This window comes from Myxocyprinus asiaticus, chromosome 27 (genome assembly GCF_019703515.2).
Source record: "Myxocyprinus asiaticus isolate MX2 ecotype Aquarium Trade chromosome 27, UBuf_Myxa_2, whole genome shotgun sequence".
In the NCBI taxonomy this organism is placed as follows: domain Eukaryota; kingdom Metazoa; phylum Chordata; class Actinopteri; order Cypriniformes; family Catostomidae; genus Myxocyprinus; species Myxocyprinus asiaticus.
The window spans coordinates 40,434,051-40,456,742 of record NC_059370.1 but is presented as its reverse complement, the minus strand read 5'-3'; the positions used below and the strand labels follow the sequence as shown (position 1 = coordinate 40,456,742).

General features: G+C 34.4%; 1 protein-coding gene across 4 annotated transcripts; it reads right to left on the bottom strand.

The window, feature by feature from the left end:
* LOC127417882 (zinc finger protein 185-like) lies at positions 1 to 20,764 on the bottom strand. Of its 4 annotated transcripts, none has more exons than XM_051658130.1 (26): positions 20,625 to 20,764; positions 14,983 to 15,033; positions 14,521 to 14,638; positions 13,967 to 14,071; positions 13,195 to 13,227; positions 13,026 to 13,082; positions 12,776 to 12,823; positions 12,611 to 12,691; positions 12,424 to 12,504; positions 11,157 to 11,213; positions 10,981 to 11,061; positions 10,375 to 10,890; positions 9,935 to 9,994; positions 9,692 to 9,763; positions 9,233 to 9,298; positions 7,359 to 7,442; positions 7,059 to 7,124; positions 6,619 to 6,663; positions 6,302 to 6,352; positions 4,512 to 4,571; positions 4,140 to 4,166; positions 2,907 to 2,972; positions 2,737 to 2,787; positions 2,466 to 2,531; positions 889 to 994; positions 1 to 702 (listed from the first exon to the last, which is right to left on the bottom strand). In XM_051658130.1, exons 2-26 carry the CDS (start codon positions 14,990 to 14,992, stop codon positions 604 to 606), a joined length of 2,106 nt encoding a protein of 701 aa, XP_051514090.1. In that variant the 5' UTR covers positions 14,993 to 15,033; positions 20,625 to 20,764; the 3' UTR covers positions 1 to 603. The 4 variants fall into 4 exon arrangements, with proteins under 4 accessions (XP_051514090.1, XP_051514092.1, XP_051514091.1 ...); XM_051658132.1 differs by having other exon boundaries at positions 889 to 991; XM_051658131.1 differs by having other exon boundaries at positions 14,521 to 14,635.
* Positions 20,765 to 22,692: the final 1,928 nt, after the last annotated feature.

Genomic DNA, 22,692 nt, shown 5'->3' with positions numbered 1-22,692 from the left:
TTAAAAAATAGGCTAAACAGTTTTTTTAAGTGTAATAGGCTTAATTTTCTCGTTTCTTATTTAGATATTTCTTTCTTTTGAATTTACGGTGAAATCACAGAGACATTCTATTGCACACTCTTTGTAACAATACAATAAAAGGAGAATACAACTTTATTGATGTGTGAATGTTACTTTACAGTAAATGAGATGCAGAATACATCAATTCATAAGAGATTCACAGTTACTAAAAACAAACATTTCTTTAAAATGGGTTTTTGGTGATTAAATAGAAGACAAATGCATTCTTATTTGGAGGCTAAAAGCACACTTTAAGTCATCCAAAAGCACAGAACAAAAATATGAATCCTAGAATCCCCGAAACAGAGTTTCAACTATTCTAGCACTTGAAAACCTTTTGAACATATGTCATGAACAGGTGTATTTCATTACAGGTATTCTGCACAATGCAATTAATTCAGTGGTATGCTTACATCTGTTGTATCAGTGAAGAGGAACTTGTTTCATTGCAGTATAAAGTCTAATTCCTACTAAAAGGAAAGTGGCGTCCATACTGGGGTGGAAAAATCAATTTGTTCAGACAGTGAATGTAAGCAGGTACCCTTACAGGACATTGGAGTAGCAGCTCTCACAGTGGACGACCCCACGATGGAGAAACATATTGTAGAGCAAATCTCCCATTGGTTTCGTGCAAATCCCACACTTGGGTGGAAAAGAGAAAGAAACTGAATATATGTTCCCATTGAAACATGATGTCAAATATGATTAAGTGCTGGCAGGGTAGTATATCCTAAATTACAAAATGATACATTCAATATATTGTGTCATACAAATTACAGAGTTGTCTTTGAGAAGCAGTCCTTTGTGTGAGCCGATATTGTTGTATACCTTAAAGCAGGATGGGTGACAGGATATGTTCAGGTGCTCAATGGTGATCTTGCCATCATTTCCCATCAGCTCTCCGCAGTATGTACAGGGAGTCGTCGTTTCTCTGCTATAGAGACACAATGAGGTCATTAGTTTGGGCTCATGTGACAAGCTAAAAAAGGATTAGCATTTGACCTGCTCAATTACACAAACACTCCCCACTGTTTTTGAAGTAAATGATAGACACCCACCCTTAAGGCAGTCTGTATAATTGCTATAAAATGTGTAGGATAATACAGTATGTATGTGTGAGTGTGTTATGCCATTTTCAGGAAACGTTGCCTTTTGTTTGGTATGTGTGTCCCCATGACTTACTACTGATGTAATTAACATCAAACTTTGATATAAATTTGACATATTTAACTCAGTGTGTAATGCAAAATGAATAAAAAAAAAAGATATATTTTTATTATGGTAATAGAATCATTTTAAATAATATTAAATACTGAATTTAATTTAATATTATGAATATATATAATATTTAAAATATTTAGTAATATTATATAAAAAAGAATAATTTATGTAAATTTACTAAATATTTATATTATTAAATATATTAATTATATTTTATATTTAATATTATATTAAAATGTATTGGTTTTATCTGAATACCAGCCAAATTGCACATTTCCATTCATCACTATTACATTTTAATGGGTTAAATAATTGTAAAATATAATTCAACTTTTCACTATGTACCTTTTTTCTAAATTTCTTTGTGCATTTTCTGAGAAAATACATAAACCCCTTTATGATGTGACATTTCCTCTAAAAATTATGGTTTGATATTGCTGACGTCATATTTAATGGAGTGACTGGATTTAATAATGTTGTTTATATTCATACTGGCCTTGTCAATAGTTTAACACTGTAATGGGAAAAATCACAATAAATATTATTATTATTATTTTTAGAAAATACAGTATATTGTTCTAGACACAAGAAAGCACAAGAAAAAACTAAATATATCTAATATGATGTGGTGCATTGATATTTGCAAGATAATGTAGTTAGACATTTTTGCACTCATATTCAACACTATCAACACTGTAACCTCAATTATTTATTTATTTATTTATTTATATTATCAATTTTAATGTGCAATTTTCCAAGGCATAACCCCCCCCCCCCCAAAAAAAAGGATGAAACTACCTGAATATACTCAATTATTCAAATATACATACATGAATTTCAAAGTCACTGACATAATGTGAAATAATGTAGTGCTTTAGGGTTAGTAACAACAAATAATTATTGGTACTTTGCGAGGCTGAAAGCACAGGCCATAGAAAAAAAACGTCAAAATGTTGACCACTAATCTGAATATTGCAGAGAGGGATGTGTCCCCCTTTGGTGGTTATTGCTCTGACACTTTGAGCCTGAGGACAATATGATTTTTTGAAAGTTCAGTAGTAACCTTTTCAAATGAAATTATGAAATGTTAAAAATAAAATAAAATAAAATAAAAACAACTTTTTTAGATTTCAGGCACAAGTTCAGGTTTCCTGAGAAAGACCAGAATAGTATAATAACATTACCTGGAGTAGTAACTGGGGCTGCTGTAATTGTAGTTGGAAGTTGTTGAGGTCAGATAATCAGAGCTGCTGTGGAAATACGAATAAAATGTATTTTTGTAGCACAAGAGATTGTATTGCTCCATAGATTATTATTCTATGAACATGTACTGCTGCATCTTTTCACGTCAGCTGATCGGTGTGCACAAACAATAACTACCATAGATTAAGAAAAAACCTCGCCATCACTATGATAATGTGAAATGATTCTAAAACTAAAGTGCCTGCAGTTTACCTGCCGTCAGTACGTGAATTGTTCACATATTCCTTAACATAGACAAAGCCCCTAAAACAGAGAAAGAAAATATAGAACAGGGAACATTCAAATATAGAACATATAGAACATTCAACACTTTCAGGTTACACAATAAGGATACATTTGGGCTGAATGAGCGCCGCACATACATTTTGGACTCAGATTCCGGTAACAACTTCAGCTCAGGACTTTCCACTGTTTTGGTGTAGGTTGTGCTACAAAAAAAAAAAAAAAAAGAGTCACTAATATGTTAGAACACGTGAATTAAACACCATCATTCATGTGTCACCTTTGAGATACTATGCATAGGAGAAGGCTCACCTGTACTATTATATTAGTCATATTTAATTAAACATAATTGTTTAGCTTGACTGCAAACATGTGCAAATCAAAAAGGAAGGCTGCATTTTTTTAAGATTTTGTTTTTACAAGGCAAGGCACTATTACGGTAAGATCTTTCAAGAAAGAACAATAGGTAACCCTAGTAATGCAGGGCTATACTTATTTAGCTGTTGTCCAAGAAAACCTGTCCTACATCTTAAGCTTCAGTGCTCCATTTCTCAATCCTGAATTCAGATTTTAAGCAGGAAATGCAAGTTTAGTCTATCTTGTGACCCTTGTATGAGTTTTAAATGATGGATGATCAGCCCGGATGGTATAATGGTTACTAAATGATTGGTTGACCAACACTGAAGGTTAAATTATTATTAGATGATGATTTGTCGAGCCCCATTAACGAGCCCCCTCAGAAGTGGATTTTCAAAGCAAAAAATCTTTCTATCTTAAGTTGACAATTAAGTTGCATGAATATTTAACATAAAAAAGTGAAAAATTGCATGAAAAAGCCACTCTTTTTTATGCAATGTAAGTGCATGATGGCTTTGGTCATTTTGTTCGGTTTCTTAAAAAGAATTGTAAATGAGGTCTGAATTTGAACCCAGGTCACAATGCACCCCAAATGAAAACTGAACACTACTTTAACACATAAATATAACACACCTAAGTTAAAAAGTAAAGCTTTTTCCTTTCCTTTGCTACCAAATGTAACCAAGCGCGAATGATGAGTAATGATGGTTTGACCAGTAATCCTAATCTTGATTATTAATTATGAATATTGAAGAAATACATGAATCTAAAGCGGTAAACAGTGTGGTTATTGTCTTCAGTAATCTTGTTGTCTTTAATAATCACACTGGCCAAACTCTTTTATCAACAACTAACAAAGAATGATGTGACAGCATAAAATCAAAATGATCATTTTTAAGGTCTTAATATTTCCCCATAGTAAGTCTGTTTTGGCCAGTTAAATAGCAGTAGTAATGATTCTATTAAATGTCACACTTTTGTATTTGCCATGAACTTGACATAACAGAAGCGCTTACCTTTCCATGTCAGTTCTCCACTTACTCCTGTCAAAACAACAGTCAGAATGATCAAAATGTTCCCCTTTTCTGTGACGTGGTCAGTCTTTCTTCTTGAGAACTCTCAGAGTAAGTGTACATGTGCTTGAGACTGTGTGAGTGTGTATCTGCAGCTCAGGTGGAGTTTAAGGGTTGGGTTTGATCCCTCCTTCATGACTTCAACCCATTATGTTACTGACTTTTTATAGAAGCTCTATATGATCTTAGTGTAAACAATGTGAATCAACAGACAGAGGTACAGGTACATGCTTAAGAAATGTGCTGTGCTATTATTTCTGTGAGTGTTTTTTAGAGCAGAAAGAAGTTTCATGGATATAATTTCTGAGGATTTACCTGTCAGTGTCAATTGGAATGACATCATCAGCAAGGGAAACTAAAACATGTGAGGGCATACTGTGATTAAAACAAAAAATACCTTCATTAATATCCATATATTAATAAACGTGAAATAAAATGAACACACTGTAATTTCAACAACTATTATGCATATGTCAATAACAAATTATTTTATTATTTATTGACATCTATTCTAATGTAATAATTTAAAAATACATTCTAATCATTTTACCAGGGCCAACTAGACCAGACCAGACCAGACAAAAAACAATACAAAACAAAACAAAACCAACTACACTTCACTACACTACACAAAAGCAAAGCAAAACCAACAACATTTCACTTCACTAAACTACACTACACCAAAACAAAACAATACAATACAATACAAAAAAAGACAAAACCAGACAAGAGAAGACAAGTCAAGACAAGACAAAACAAAACAAAACCAACTACAATACACTACACTACACTAAAACAAAACAAAACAAAACCAACAACATTTCACTTCACTACACTACACTTCACTACACAACACTAAAACAAAACAAAACAAAACACAAAACCAGACAAGACAAAAAACAAAACAAAACCAACTACACTTTACTTCACTACACAAAAACAAAGCAAAACAATACAATACAAAAAAAAGACAAAACCAGACAAGAGAAGACAAGACAAAACAAAACAAAACCAACTACAATATACTACACTACACTAAAACAAAACAAAACAAAACCAACAACATTTCACTTCACTACACTACACTTCACTACACAACACTAAAACAAGACAAAAAACAAAACAAAACCAATTACACTTTACTTCACTACACAAAAACAAAGCAAAGCAAAACAAACAACATTTCACTTCACTAAACTACACTACACCAAAACAAAACAATACAATACAATACAAAAAAAAGACAAAACCAGACAAGAGAAGTCAAGACAAAACAAAACAAAACCAACTACAATACACTACACTACACTAAAACAAAACAAAACAAAACCAACTACAATATACTACACTACACTAAAACAAAACAAAACAAAACCAACAACATTTCACTTCACTACACTACACTTCACTACATAACACTAAAACAAAACAAAACAAAACACAAAACCAGACAAGACAAAAAACAAAAAAAAACAACTACACTTCACTAAACAAAAACAAAGCAAAGCAAAACAATACAATACAATACAAAACAAAACAAAAAAGACAAAACCAGACAAGAGAAGACAAGACAAAACAAAACAAAACCAACTACAATATACTACACTACAACAAAACAAAACCAACTACATTTCACTACACTAAAACAAAACAAAACAAAAAACAAAATCAGACAAGACAAGACAAAAAACAAAACAAAACAAAACAAAACCAACTACATTTCACTACACTAAAACAAAACAAAACAAAAAACAAAACCAGACAAGACAAGACAAAACAAGACAAAAAACAAAACAAAACAAAACAAAACCAACTACACTTCACTTCACTACACTAAAACAAAACAAAACAAAACCAACTACACTTCACTTCACTACACTAAAACAAAACAAAACAAAACCAACTACACTTCACTTCACTTCACTACACTAAAACAAAACAAAACAAAACAAAACAAAACCAACTACACTTCACTTCAATTCACTACACTAAAACAAAACAAAACAAAACCAGACAAGAGAAGAGAAGAAAAGTCAAGACAAGACAGGACAAGACAAAACAAAAGAAGTATAATAAAGAAAACATGTTACTTGTGTTTCACTTACTCAGGAACCAAGTTTAAGGGCTTCTGAAGATGATTGTCTGGATCTTTGGAACTAAAAATGAAAATTTAAATCTATTACTGTATTACAAACCTCATCATGATAATTATTCTTGTCACAATTTCCCAAATAGAGCCTGATTAATTTATTTATTGAATTTGTACATTTACCTGTTGTTGGTATAAAAGTCCAATAAAAGAGGATCAAACCAGTCAGGAATATGTGAGAGAGAATCAGAGAGAGCAGTTTGCTGCAGTGTGTACGTACAGACATGATTCCTATAATATTATAAATGATCACCTGTAAGCTGATATTGTTACCTCTTTGTGGGCTCACGTGGAATTGGATCAAATGGATCAGCAGAGCTGAAAAAATTAATTTCACACTGAATGCAAAAACATGCTTGTCGTATGCAAATTGAATTCTGATGTGTTCATTGTACAACTAAAGCACAACACTGTTTGAACTGAAGGCTGTAATATATCTATATACTACAAAATAATCAACACTTTTTTTTTTCTTTTTTTTTTTGAGAAAGCACAGATATATTAATAAACACTACCAGTCAAAAGTTTAAATACATTTAAAAATAAGCCTTTAGATCAAAAGGTTTTTATGAAATATAAACTTGACTGGTAGTGTATATTTGCACCCAATATAAATATTTAAGGAATGTAATATTGAGAGAGTGCTGCCAATGACCTGTCACATTTGATGACAGTTTTGATTGTGATTATGAAAGAAAGAAATTGTGCTGTACCTCATAAAATCCTGAGGCTGTTTTACCATCTGTGTTTTCTGGCTATTAGTGTACTCTGTGCTGATTCTGAGTGAAAAAAAAAAAAAAAAAAAAAGAGAAAACTTGAAACTATTAGTAATGCTTCAATGTTTCAGTGTTCAATGAATTGGTAAGCTTCATTTATTTGTTGTGGATTTAATTTTTGCATTATTGCCAATATTTATTTGCTCTAGTGTACATGTATTCTTCAAAACAAAGAAATTACAGTTCCATAAAAAATGAATAAACACTAAAAATAATAGAGGTAAAAATAATACACACCTGGTGGCACTAGTATTGATGGGAATAATATCGTATGCGAGAAGGTCCAGATTTTTCACTGTCTGCTTTGTCTGAGGCAGAGAACTGCAAGAGAAACCAATGACACACTTACATCAATGTACAATACTGACACCAAATCATTTAACAGGTCATTCTACAATCAAAAATATATTTAAGCCAATTTTAAAGATTTGCTCATTTCAATTTCATAACAAAATTCAGTCAAATTGAAATGTATTATCTTAAATTGATTTTTTGACATCAGTTATTGTTAAAGTAATTGTTTACACATATATAGACAGATAGATATATCAGTGTCAGAAATGTAGGGGGGCTCGGTGCAAAAAAGATGCCCCCTAAATTCAAAATGTGGGGGCATAAAATGCCCTCGTAATGAATTCTTCTGTTTTTTTTTTTTATTGTAACATCTGATATACTATATGAATATTCTTAATATTTTATTATAGTCCTAGATATGCATATTATGGCACAAAAAAAATACAAATAAAATAAAATCAATTGATGTCGATTTAATTCTCAGTTGTATTAATATTTGTATAATTTGTATTAATGAATCGATTAAATTTAAGTATTTAACATAAACAGATGGAGACAGTTTGTTCTAAATGGCAAGAAGAAAATGCCCTCATTAAGGTAAAAAAATGCCCCTGAAACTTCAAATCCGGGGAGCAAATATTTTAATGTAAAAGTTCATTTCTGACACTGATATATATATATACAGTTGTGCTCAAAAGTTTGCATATCCTGGCAGAAATTTTGGCATTGATTTTGAAAATATGACTGATCATGCAAAATAAACTGTCTTTTATTTAAGGATAGTGATCATATGAAGACATTTATTATCACATAGTTGTTTGGCTCCTTTTTAAATCATAATGATAACAGAAATCACCCAAATGGCCCTGATCAAAAGTTTACATACCCTTGAATGTTTGGCCTTGTTACAGACACACAAGGTGACACACAGGTTTAAATGGCGATTAAAGGTTAATTTCCCACACCTGTGGCTTTTTAAATTGTAATTAGTGTCTGTGTATAAATAGTCAATGAGTTTATTAGCTCTCACGTGGATGCACTGAGCAGGCTAGATACTGAGCTATGGGGAGCAGAAAAGAACTGTCAAAAGACCGGCGTAACAAGGTAATGGAACTTTATAAAGATGGAAAAGGATATAAAAAGATATCCAAAGCCTTGAAAATGTCAGTTCAATCACTTCTCTTGATACCAAGCCACGGTCAGGTAGACCAAGAAAGATTTCAGCCACAACTGCCAGAAGAATTGTTTGGGATACAAAGAAAAACCCACAGGTAACCTCAGGAGAAATACAGGCTGCTCTGGAAACAGACGGTGTGGTTGTTTCAAGGAGCACAATATGATGATACTTGAACAAAAATGAGCTGCATGGTCGAGTTGCCAGAAAGAAGCCAAAGTCACAAAAAAACCCGGTTACAATATGCCCGACAACACCTTGACACGCCTCACAGCTTCTGGCACACTGTAATTTGGAGCGACGAGACCAAAATAGAGCTTTATGGTCACAACCATAAGCGCTATGTTTGGAGAGGGGTCAACAAGTATTGTGCTCCTTGAAACAACCACACCGTCTTTTTCCAGAGCAGCCTGTATTTCTCCTGAGGTTACCTGTGGGTTTTTCTTTGTATCCCAAACAATTCTTCTGGCAGTTGTGGCTGAAATCTTTCTTGGTCTACCTGACTCTGGCTTGGTACTGTATATATATATATATATGAGGGACACAAATGGCATGCATTATGGGGAATGACCATTATATTGCACTCCTTGAGGGATCTAAAATTAATTTGATAAGATCGATATTTCCATATAGGCCCTCTCACCTGTTGTCTGTGAGCAGTTCTTGACTAAGCAGATCTATATCAGGATTCACAGACACTTGACCAGTACTACAGGATAAAGACAGATAGCAGTGAGTATTTAGATTTTACCGTACATGGCTTTATTCTTTCAGAGTGCATAACTAATGGCTTTCCCACAAATTTAAAACTGCTTTTGTCCACTAAAGTGCCTGATAGAGCTCTGGTGTCCTCCTGTGGTTTCTTACAGAACAGCATGTTTTAAAATGTTCTGCATAAACAAAGAATTCTAGCCTTACATGCCATAGCATTTACTATGACACATGTTCACTATAATACTTTTACCATAAAGTCATGTCAATCAGTAGACTTATTACAACATTCTTTTTTCATGTTCGGTAGGATCAGTGTGTGATTATAAGTGTGAAACACTCAGTTGAGTGTTGAGTAAACTATGGTGACGTGTTATTGTGTCATACAGACCTCTTAGCAAGATCTAGAAGGTCATCATTATGCAAGCCATTACTCTGTTCTGGGATCAGTTTAGGATTAGTTCTGAGACACATAAAGGAATGCAGATTATGATATGTGAGTGATACATTAAACAGTACTGAAGAGTCGGATGTGTAAATGGTCAAATTCATTTTACACATGAATGGCACTGAGATTAATGAACATAATCTTTATATGACGGGGCTGTTATGCATTCATCAGATCATCTTGTACCTGGCAGGCTCTGTCTTGAAGGATATCAGGGTATGAGACAGCGCAATCAGACTTTCAGTACTGTAAAGAAACAAGAACAAGAAAACCTATTCAATACATTATAACACATGTTCATCTATATAATGCAAGCAATCAAACAATACTAGATAGGGTTCAGAATTATGTACACAACATATTTGGACACTTTCTGGTTGCCAGACATGATCATAGTGTGGTTATTCTGCTAGTACACATATATCCATTATAAATTACTTGGTGAAGTTGCTTTGAAAAGATCTAGAATCATTTGCCACTTGGTATCTAATGCAATGATGTTCAGACATTTTAAGTGACTTGAATGTTCAAAAGTGTCCAAATACTTTATTGGGGCCACTCGTTGTACATTTAAAATTCCATAACCAATTATGCAAAATCCCTATAAATATGAATATAGAACAAACCTTTTCTCAGGAGTCAGTTCAGCCGCTGGTTTAGGTTCTGATGTTGGTTTAACTTCAGGCGCTGTTTTAGTTTCAGGTGCTGGTTTAGGTTCAGGTCTAGGTTTAGGCTCAGGTCTAGGTTTAGGCACTGGTGCTATTTTAGTTTCAACTACTAATTTAGTTTCAACCACTGGTTTTGGTTCAGTTGCTGTTTTAATTTCAACCACTGGTTTAGGTTCAACCACTGGTTTAGGCACAGGTGATGTTTTAATTTCAACTACTAGTTTAGGTTCTGATGTAGGTGCCATTTTAATTTCAGGTTTAGATTTAGGCTCAGGTGTAGTTTTAGGTATAGGTTCAGATGCTGTTTTAGTTTCACGTGCTGGTTTAGTTTCTGTTGTAGGTTTAGGCTCTGATGTAAGTTTAGGTTCAGGTGCTGTTTTAGCTGTAGGTTTAGGTTCAGATTTAGTTTCAGGTGCTACTGGCTTGACCTCCTTCACTGCTGGGACAGGGGTTTCTTCAATGCTCGCTTTAACACTGTGAAAACAACAAAAACGGAATGGAGATAGTGTTTAACAAGAAACAACGTCATGCAGTTGCATAAGTGACAGATGTTGTGTAGTTTACCTTTGCTGAGGGGCAGACTGAACAGACACTGTACTTGCAGGTACAGTTGGAGCAATGTCATTATCATCATTGATAACTACCCTACAAACCACATACACACAAATAATAATTATTAAGTTAAAAATATGTTTAATTTTATCAGCTGGTGCTTTTTAACACAGACACGTCTTGGGTACCTTTTGGCAACAAAAGAAGTGCTCGTCTGAGGAGGGCTGTCGGATTTGTCTGAGGACCTGAAAATATTAAACACTCATTAAGTGTGCAGTAGGGGTGGGGTGGGATCACTAAATACTAGAAGCATATGGTATACTCTGTCTATGGGATCAAAATTAAATATTTTGTGCCCCTAGAAAATGTGCAGTGCAGTACTGTGATGATTTCAGAGGGCAATGTCATGGAACTGAATGATTTATGTATTCATGTTCCATGGTATTAACTTGAAGGCACTTGAATACCATAGTATTACCATGGTACATTTCCAAAACACCATGGTATTGCCATGGCAAAAAAAAAAAAAAAAAAAAAAAGATGTAGTATTACCATAGTATATGTCGAAAACTAAATGGTATGACCATGGTACATTATATATATATATATATATATATATATATATATATATATTATATATAAACATGTTATTATCATGGTACATTTCCAAATATATATATATATATATATATGCAGTATTAAAATGGTACATGTCCAGAAAAACATGGGATTACCATGGTATATTAAAAAACCACAGTACAAAAAAACAAGGAAAAAAAAAAAAACATAATGGTAATATATGGTAATATATTCTGAAAAAACATGTTATTACGATGGTATATTTTCAAAAGAACACGATATTACCATGGTACATGTTTAAAAAAACATGGTATTACCATGGTGGAAAAAAAACATGTAATTACCATGCCATGGTACAAAAAACATGGCATTTCTATGGCACATTTTTCAATATGGCATTTCTATTGTACATGTTCCAAAAACATGGTATTACCATAGTACATGTCAAAAGAACATGGTATTACCATAGTAAATTACAAATAAAACATGGAATTACCATGATATATTTTCAAAAGAACATGATATTACTATGGCACATCTATATAAAAAAATGGTTTTACCATGGTACAGGTTTATAAAACACATGGCATTACTATGGTACATGTTCCAAAAACATGGTATTACTATGGTTTATTAAAATAATAATAATAATAATAATAACAAATGAACAAAAAATAAAATAAACATGGTATTATCATGGTACATCTCTAAAAAACATGGTATTGCCATGGTAAATTACAAATAAAGCATGGTATTACCATGGTACTTTGTTCCTTTATTGTTGTCTATCATCTTCTAATCTATCATCTTGTAACCCAATCCTGTTAGGTTTTGGAGTTTTCAAAAGTTATGTCATATTCTGAATATGAAACGTACTCGTATTTCTTTGCAGCTGAGAGCACATATGAACGCCGATTGGCTGAAGAGCCTTTGAGAACACTGCTGGCTGCCTCTGTCCTGCACACACACACACACACAAAGGGATGGTCAAATCATGAAGTGGAACTTAAAGTCTTGTAGCATCTGAGATAAATGAGTCTGTTGTGTGTAAGTTCTCCTCCACCTTTTCTTCACTTCCTCTGGACTCAGAGTAGGCTCAGACTGCACCGGCTTCTCAGTGTTCAGACGAACTGTATGAGGAGCTCTGGAAGATATCAAGAAATAAAGATAATAAAGATTTGCTAAAATGAGCTGAATTGCATGAGTATTATTTGCTAGGCTCACTTACATTTTCTTGTAAGTGTCCGACGGCTTTTTTATGAAGTTGTTCACTCCGCTAAGATAGAACAGAAAGAGAGATAGCATACTATTAAAATGTATTTTTCCACACAAAATCTTGTATTAGCAATGGAATTAAATTTAAGATAAAAGTATTTAAAAAATGTATTTGGAAATTAGATTTGGTGTGCTTATTTATTTTGCCCGGCTCTGGAGTGAACAGAACTAGATTCAGATAATTCAAAAGAGTTTTTGCTTACGCAAAACCATTGGCTGAATTTGATGTTGGCTTGGAATCAGTTTTGGTGAAGACCCCTCTGCAAAAGCAAATTATAACAAAATAAAATAAAATAAATAAAACCAATGGAAAAGTACAGTTTTAATAAAGATCACATTTGTTCAAATTACTTGACTAAGGATGCTTATTACCTGATCAGGTATCCAGATGTTGGTGCTTTTGGTCTGTAAAAGCAAACATTATGCATGGTCATTTCCATTCATGTATGTACACATCCATGTTTCAGACATTCCAAAACTCATACCTAAAATAACAGACTTATCATCTTTGTCATCTGTTACAAACTATCTCTCTTATATGTCACCTATCACTCCTCACTGGTAACCCCACTGTTTTAAAACCTTTAAAACACAGCAAAAACAAATTAAGTACCCCAACAGCAACCTGTTACCGCCTTAAGTGTGCTTGTGTTTCATGCCTAACCGTCTTGGTGTAACAATGTTTCCATCTATTCGTACAAGCTGCACAACTGTTGTCATCTCTAGACTAGACTACTGCAATGCTGTTCTGACATCTCTAGAGAAGACTACTGCAATGATAGTTGCTTAAATGAGAAGAAACAGGGAATTGGCATTCCAAATTGGGGAGAAAATAAAAAAGAAAAATACAACATTTGAAGAAACAACTCTTCTGTGAGCACTTGACTCAAAACTGTTAATGCACACACCACATCTCTGTCACACATTATTACACATTAACTGTACCTCTGATCTAACTCTTGACTAGGATATTCTGGAACTATGTATTGTGGCGTTCCCAATGTTACTGTCTCCTTAGGATGAAATGCCTATTGCTTATATTGTAGCATTTCTGCATTTGTAAGTTGCTTTGGATAAATGAACCTGCTTAATGATTAAATGTAAAAGTAATATATTATGAACAGCTCATGGAAGGTTATAATACTTCTCTGTGTTGGTTGTGGGCTGAGACACTTTGGCCGTAGGTGAAGTATCAGGACTGTTTTCTGTCAAAACACCATTTGAGCGGTTTGCTCGCACCTCAGCCATCCTACAACAAGAAAAGAAATGTTCAGAACTCTTCTGCTGGTATATAGCATTCATTATAGACCAAGGGTTGTCAACCTTCTCTGACCCACTTAGATGTTCAGCCAACCAGCGTCTCTCAATGCAAAAAAACTTTATTGATTCTCTATACCAACACTTTATAACTTTCATTAATAACTTATAAATATTATTATATGATATATTGCTTAATATCACCTCTTAAGATGTATTCATATAGTTAGAAATATCATGAAACTTAGATTCACATATTTTAATATACACTCATGAAATCAGTCTATTTTATTTCTATTATATTTCTATTTTTGATCGTAATGTACATATAATGAACAAAATGTATATATTTTAGAAATTACAGTTTGGTAAATTGAATCTCTCTTTTAACTTCATGCTTTAATACTCTCACATACACATAATCACTCATTTCTTCCTCACCATGGTTTTTCCTCTTCCTCGGCATTTGCTTCCTGATTACGTTGTATCCAGCTGCTGTCTCCTTTCAAAGCAGAACGAACCTTCGTGGTTCGGAAAACTGACTGTTTGTCCCCCTCTACTAAAAAGACAGTACAGAACTTAAACTAAACAAATATACAATAAATCATTTAATATCATAACTGTACAATAACAAGCCACAAGACCATTGTTCTAGTGATAATACAGGCACAGTTTGAATGGGGCAGTGTGATACTTTTTTAAAGAATTGAAAAAATTAAGTATAACAATGAAAGTTGAGTGTGTGAAGCATTGGATGACATGTGACAACAGGATTGCACACACTGACGCAGTACATCATTGCATGGTTTGAGCAAGAATGTCATATATTAATAGCTGTGACTTATGAATAAAGACCGACAGTTTGACTCATGTGAGACTGACACACTGGTCATCACAACTTACCACCAGACATTGCTAGCAGAACTCTCTTCAGAAAACTGCATCAAAAGTAACCTGGAGAGAGAACCAAAGCACTCATTAAAAAAAACCACTATGTACAATTTTAATAATGGCATTTATTGTTATTTTAATGAATGCTATTTTAGTCAGTGAGTACACTGAGTATGCAACAAAGGTGCACTGAAATTTAAAATTAAATAATTTAATGAACAAAATTACATACTGTATTTGCAGTTTTAAAACATTAAGTCTGTTGTGTGTATTACATTTCTGCATAGTTTTACATAATTTACACTTCATCACTTACAAGCATTCAGTCCATAAACTCTACATTCCTTTTCTGCACCAAAGTACAGTATATCTACTGCATTTATTCATATTATACAGCATTTGAAAACAGTATTTTTATTTGTTAGTAGTGCTTAACCTCATCAGTTTATATCAGGTTGACCTTAAATCTAGAGCGTTTTGCAGGAGTCACCATTTTGTAAATAATCTAGGCAACACTAAACATAAGGTTGCATTAATTAACATTAGTTAAAGGAGCACTCAGTAATTTTTTCCTCATTAAAAAAAGTTCAACTCCTAAAGACATGATTTGTAATTTTGCGATACATGTAGGAAATGACCAGAAGACTTCAGTCATATCAGTAACCTTATAAAAGCTCTTTTATTCTACATGGAGAGGGTCCGCACATGGGGGCTGCCATGTTAGAATCACATGACCGGCCGAATACTACTCGCTTAATCTCAGTAACCGTCCTGTTATCTGACATTTTAATTAATTGATTAAAGTAATCATGGCTGACTGTGAATAATAAACTTCTACAATGGCATCTGAAACTGACAACTATTTATTTTAAATTATGCTGCATCCAAGCCGCTAGGTGTCAGTGTAAGTGCAAGATGACACAAAGACAAAAGTTACTAAGTGCACCTTTAACACAATAGTTAACCAGAACTAACAATAAACAATACCTTTACATTACAATTATTAATCAGAATCAGAATCAGAATGAGCTTTATTGCCAAGTGTTCTCACGCACACAAGTAATTTTGTTCTGGTGATAGGAGAAACAAGTGCACACAGAACATTACAGTGAGACACAGAATATAAAACAAGGTAAGAGTATAAATAGACATACAAAAAAATAGGACATATAACAGAATGGTGTATTTACATGTGCAAGTGGTAATGCATGTGCAAGGTAGAGGTATGTACAGTTATTTAATTCAATATGTGAATTTACATATGTACATGAGATTTGTATTTACATTATTGCGCTATGGGAGTCCTGAGGCAGTTTAATTGTTCATGAGGAAAATGGCCTGTGGGTAAAAACTGTTCTTGTGCCTGGATGTCCTGGCGCTCAGTGCTCTGTAGTGCCAGCCTGAGAGCAACAGTTCAAAGAGGGAGTGGGCAGGGGGCACCAATATTCCTCTCAGCAGTCCTGACTGTCCGTTGTAGTTTCCTTCTGTCTGATTTTGTGGCTGGACCAAACCAGACAGTTATAGATGTACACAGGACAGACTAAATGACTGCCAAGTAGAACTGTGTCAGCAGCTCCTGTGGCAGGTTGAACTTCCTCAGCTGGCGAAGGAAGTACAACCTCTGCTGAGCCTTCTCCACAATGGAGTCTATGTGGGTGTCCCACCTCAGGTCCTGAGAGATGGTAGAGCCCAGGAACCCAAATGACTCCACTGCTGCCACAGTGCTGTTCAGGATGGTGGGGGTGGGGGATTTCTCCTGAAGTCCACTATCATCTCCAATGTTTTGAGCGTGTTCAGCTCAAGGTTGTTGTGACCACACCAGACAGCCAGCTGATCAACCTCCTGTCTGTATGCAGACTCGTCACCATCATGGTTGAGGCCGATGACCGTGGTGTCATCTGCAAACTTCAGGAGCTTGACAATGGTGTCTTTTGCAGTGCAGTCATTTGTGTACAGGGAGAAGAGCAGTGGCGAGAGGACGCATCCCAGAGGAGCACTAGTGCTAATAGAGAGGGTCCCGGATGTGAGCTTCCCCAGTCTAACTAGCTGCAGCCTATCTGTTAGAAAGCTGGTGATCCATCGACAGATTGGGGTGGGCACAGAGAGCTGGGTCAGTTTGGTTGAGAGAAGATCAGGCATGATGGTATTGAAGGCTGAACTGAAGTCCACAAATAGGATCCTTGCATAAGTCCAAGGTCTGTCGAGGTGTTGCAGGATATAATGCAGTCCCATATTGACAGCATCCTCCACAGACATGTTTGCTCGGTAAGCAAACTGAAGGGGGTCCAGCAGGGGTCCAGTTATGTCCTTCAGGTTGGCCAAAACCAGTCTCTCAAACGACTTCATGACCACAGACGTGAGAGTGACAAGTCTGTAGTCATTAAGTCCTGTGAATCTCTTTGAATCTCAGTTAATGTTAACTTTAACACATACTAATATTTGTTTTTTTTTTACATTCAAATTTGCATATGTTAATATTAGTTAATGCATTATGACCTAATATGCACAATGAACAATAAAATTTTGACCAAGAATAATAAATGCTGTAAATAATCATTATTCATTATTAGTTACCTAATACATAAACAAATGCAACTTTTTTGTATTATGAGCTTTTTATGTATATCATATATTTTTTAAAGTGAGCTATATGCCCAAATCGTCAGTTATTTGTATTGTATGCACACTTTGTTTACATAAAACTGAAGGTGATGCATTGTTGTTAGAGAAGATTGCAACCAAAACAAAAGGAAATTCTAAGAGTGATTCTAAGAGAGACATTGTGGATAAGAAAAAGTCATGCAGCCTTCCTGCAAGAAATTATGAAAGATTTATTTATGTCATGGAATTCCCATATTTATTATACTAAAAACAGGGAAGAGGGACAGGGATGTTGCTGCACTGTAAAAAATAAAAAGTTGAGCAAACATAAAAAAAATTAAAGCAACCATGCCACAAAGCATTTTGTTTGTTTGTTTATTCAACTTCAAGCAAAACAGTTGTGCCAATTTAATAATTCAAGTTGGATTGTAAATTACATTAACTCAATACAATAAGTTCAATAAACTTGCATTTTTAAGTACAGCTGTCCATAATTTTCAATATTCTTGAAAATAACATAAAAATATGTCCATTTTTAAAGGGATAGTTTGTCCAAAAAAATGAACATTCTTTCATCATTTACTCACCCTCATGCCATCCCAAATGTGTATGACTTTCTTTCTTCTGCAGAACTCAAATGAAGATTTTTTAGAAGAATATCTCAGCTCTGTAGGTCAATACACTTCAAGTGAATGGTGACCAGAACTCAGAAGTTCCAAAAAGAATATAAAGGAAACATAAAAGTAATCAACTCCAGTGGTTAAATCCATGTCTTCAGAAGTGATATAATAGGTGTGGGTGAGAAACAGATTCATATTTAAGTCCTTTTTTTTACTATCAATCTCCACCTCTGACCAGCCCCAAAGAGTAGGTGGCAGAATGTGAAATTGAAAGTCACTTTCACACCAGAATGTGGGAGTAAAAGTGAAAGTGTAGATTTTCAGTAAAAAAAAAAAAGGCACCTAAATATTGATCTGTTTCTCACCCACACCTATTATATCACTTCTGAAGACATGGATTTAAACACTGGAGTCATGTGGATTACTTCTATGTTTCCTTTATGTGCTTTTTGGACCTTCAAAATTCTGGTCACCATTCACTTGCATTGTGAGGACCAAATTGTTGAAATATTCTTTTAAAAATCTTTGTGTTTTGCGAATAAAGAAAGTCATACACATCTGGGATGGAATGAGGGTGAGAAAATGATGAGAGAATTGTAATTTTATTGGGTGAACTATCCTTTAAGCAGATCTTCATTTCTACATCAGACCACGCGTTAGCCACACCAAGGTACCAAAAAGGTGGCCCTACTTAAAAGGTGGTGTAGGTAACAAGCATTTTAAACTTTTAGAAGTCAACTTAACTTTAGAAAATGTATCAAAGAGAACACTAATCACCCTGATGGCGACATCAAACAAATCGCAACATCATTAAAAACAAACATAGAGCTAAAACATCTATTAATTCAAAACAGATTATTTACAAATTATTTACATGTCCTAATAAGTCGGCACGCTTTGACCAAATACACTTTAATAATTTCAAGCGCAAGGGATTGTGGATATTGTCTTCAGCCACAATGCTTCTCCAGCGGGCATGCTCAGTAGCAGATGCAACAATATGAAGTGCATAGTGCTTAGCCTTACAAAGACTCCCACTAAATGGACCATCATATGCAGTTATTTAGCAAAAAAAAAAAACAAAAAAAAAAAAAACATGTCAACTAGTAAGGTAAAGACAATAGATATGATAATATACAATCCAACATGACATTGTATGTGCTCACTGTTTAAAATTTTAAGATGGTCTTAAATGAATAAAAGTTGCCTTTATTGATTGTTTTAAGTACTCTTAACTTAAAGTAGATAGTTTAATCAACTTTTAAAATTGAGTTTATCTGACAAAATGTAATATTTTTTTATACAGTGGCATGTTAAATAGTCTTAGTTACTGTACTTCAGTCTTAAATGAGTACAATTATTCATATCATTCATTCCTTTCAGCATAGCCCACAAATCATAAATATTTTGTTAAATTATTTCAAGTATTCTGAAGCTCAGATAAACAGTTGTGGGGGTCTGTATCTGTGATGCATTAAGCAAGATTCCAGAATTTAATTTCATAACCATGTCGCAGAGCCTGTCCATCCACTTGAGAGAGAGACAAAACATTCGCTCTGACAACCACAACCTCTTAACAAGTCAAAAGAACTGAAGTCTCATTAGTACATTTATGTCCTGAATGACAGTCAAAGCCAATCATGGCATTTTGTGGTCAGTTGGGGTGGCACAAGAGGAAGAGTACACATTATTACTTCCTGAAATATGAGTGAAAGTTGGTCAACTTATTTACACTCATTTTTTCCCTGTCAAAAAAAAATTTGACCTGGATTTACCTCAAATCACCGCACTATAATTAATAAACTGCACTGGTACATGCAATGAAAATAAAGCACCCTTAATTTCCATAACAATTCCATAGTTTCCAAGTAAGCAACCCTGTTTGTAATCATTGTACTGTACATATCTGATGTGACTATCCTGAGTTTGCCCTTATGCTTTCTAATTATCACTGATATGAGAAAAAACATGTCATGTCACAAACACAAATGTCCAAATTTGATATCATCTAAAAAGTCTATGTGGTGAGGCTAATACCCAGTAATTCCATTTTCTATAGTATAATAAAGCTTTCCAGGAATTCAAACACAGTCCACTAAGCCAAAGGCTCCCTTCTAAAATAGGCTACTTACTAAACGAATATGAGTAACAATTCAGCATTGCACAATCATGACACAAAATTACCTCCATGTGTAAACACAGTTTGTGACAAATGACAGTGCAATAGCCAAATGATCATATGAAGGCAAATACACTTTCACCAGTGCAATATTCCAGCAATACAGATACAGAGAGATTAAATCAATACTTTAGAATGGACTGAAATCAAATCTAGCCATATTTAAAGAGCATAGTATGGTTGTCATCTCCAAAATGTTAGTAGTAGTTAGAAACTATCTTGTGATGATTTATTGATAATCACAGATGACTTACCTGGTCAGCTGTAGTATCTTGGTACAATCACATGTGCTCTGAGGTGTTCTGGAAATTTCACCTGACGTTTTCTGAGCTCTCAGTCAATAAACGCACACAGCTGTTTCCTCGAGCGAGCAGATACAGGTGTGGGCACAGACCTGCCCAGCCAGTCAGGTGTGTACCTGTGTGTATGTGTGTGTGTGTCTGTGTCACTTCATGTTTTTGGTGGAATGGGAAGTGTATTAATCTCTTCCCTTTATTTGTTGAATGCTGATGTATTGCTGCTTAGATAGAGTCAGAACTACATATAACAATAACTGGAAGTGATGTCACACCACATGTTAACTGACTGAATTGAGATCAAGGTCACCCTGCTTGTCCAACAAAAACAAATCAGCATCATTCAAAGACAAAAAATGCTCAGAGAATAGCACCCAGAGGGACAGAGCAAAGCTCATATTGTGTCCCTATGGGACTGATGCAATTTAGCTACTAAGTACAACGGCTTGTGCAAATGTATTAAGAACAGGGTGCAGTGAGAATTGATTTGAGTGTTTATTATATTCGCAGTGGAGAGTGCAGCAGGTTGCATTTTTGTTTTGGGGCCAATGACAAATAAATATGTCAGAGATGATGAAAAGTTGTTTAAAAAACTATTTCAAAATACAAGTTCCAAGTTCAGTTTTCTGGGTTAAATCATTAAAAAACCTGAACTAAACTTACAATGCAATAAAAAATATATACACTGGTGGCCAAAAGTTTGGAATAATGTACAGATTTTGCTCTTATGGAAAGAAATTGGTACTTTTAAATTCAATGTGGCATTGAACTGATCACAATGTATAGTCAGGACATTAATAACATGAAAAATTACTATTACAATTTGAAACAAATGTTCAGAACTTCTTAAACTACTTCAAAGAGTTCTCATCAAAAAATCCTCTATGTGCAGCAATGACAGCTTTGCAGATCCTTGGCATTCTAGCTGTCAGTTTGTCCAGATACTCAGGTGACATTTCACCCCACACTTCCTGTAGCACTTGCCATAGATGTGGCTGTCTTGTCGGGCACTTCTCACGACTTACAGTCTAGCTGATCCCACAAAAGCCCAATGGGGTTAAGATCCATAACACTCTTTTCCAATGATCTGTTGTCCAATGTCTGTGTTTCTTTGCCCACTCTAACCTTTTATTTTTGTTTTTCTGTTTCAAAAGTGGCTTTTTCTTTGCAATTCTTCCCATAAGACCTGCACCCCTGAGTCTTCTCTTTACTGCTGTACATGAAACTGGTGTTGAGCGGGTAGAATTCAATGAAGCTGTCAGCTGAGGACATGTGAGGCATATATTTCTCAAACTAGAGACTCTGATGTACTTATCCTCTTGTTTAGTTGTACATCTGGTCTTCCACATCTCTTTCTGTCCTTGTTAGAGTCAGTTATATGAAATCTTCAGTTTTTTTGGCAATTTCAAGCATTGTATAGCCTTCATTCCTCAAAACAATGATTGACTGACGAGTTTCTAGAGAAAGCTGTTTCTTTTTTGCCATTTTTGACCTAATATTGACCTTAAGACATGGCAATCTATAGCATACTGTGGCAACTCAAAAACAAACACAAAGACCATGTTAAGCTTCATTTAATGAACCAAATAGCTTTCAACTGTGTTTGATATAATGGCAAGTGATTTTCTAGTACCAAATTAGCAATTGAGCATGATTACTCAAGGATAAGGTGTTGGAGTGATGGCTGCTGGTAATGGGGCCTGTCTAGATTTGATCAAAAATTACTTTTTTTCAAATAGTGATGGTGCTGGGTTTTTTTTTACATCAGTAATGTCCAGACTGTACTTTGCGATCAGTTGAATGCCACTTTGGTTAAAGTAACAATTTATTTCCGAAACAGCAAAATCTGTACATTATTCCAAACTTTTGGCCACCAGTGTTTTTTAACAAACTTATTGACATTATTATGCAGTCACATGATAGCAAAATGGCTTCCTGCATGTTAGTTACATCACACCGACAGATTTGTTGGGATTTTTTAAAAATATGAATATTTTAGAACTGCTTGACTTTTTCTCTTCTTTTA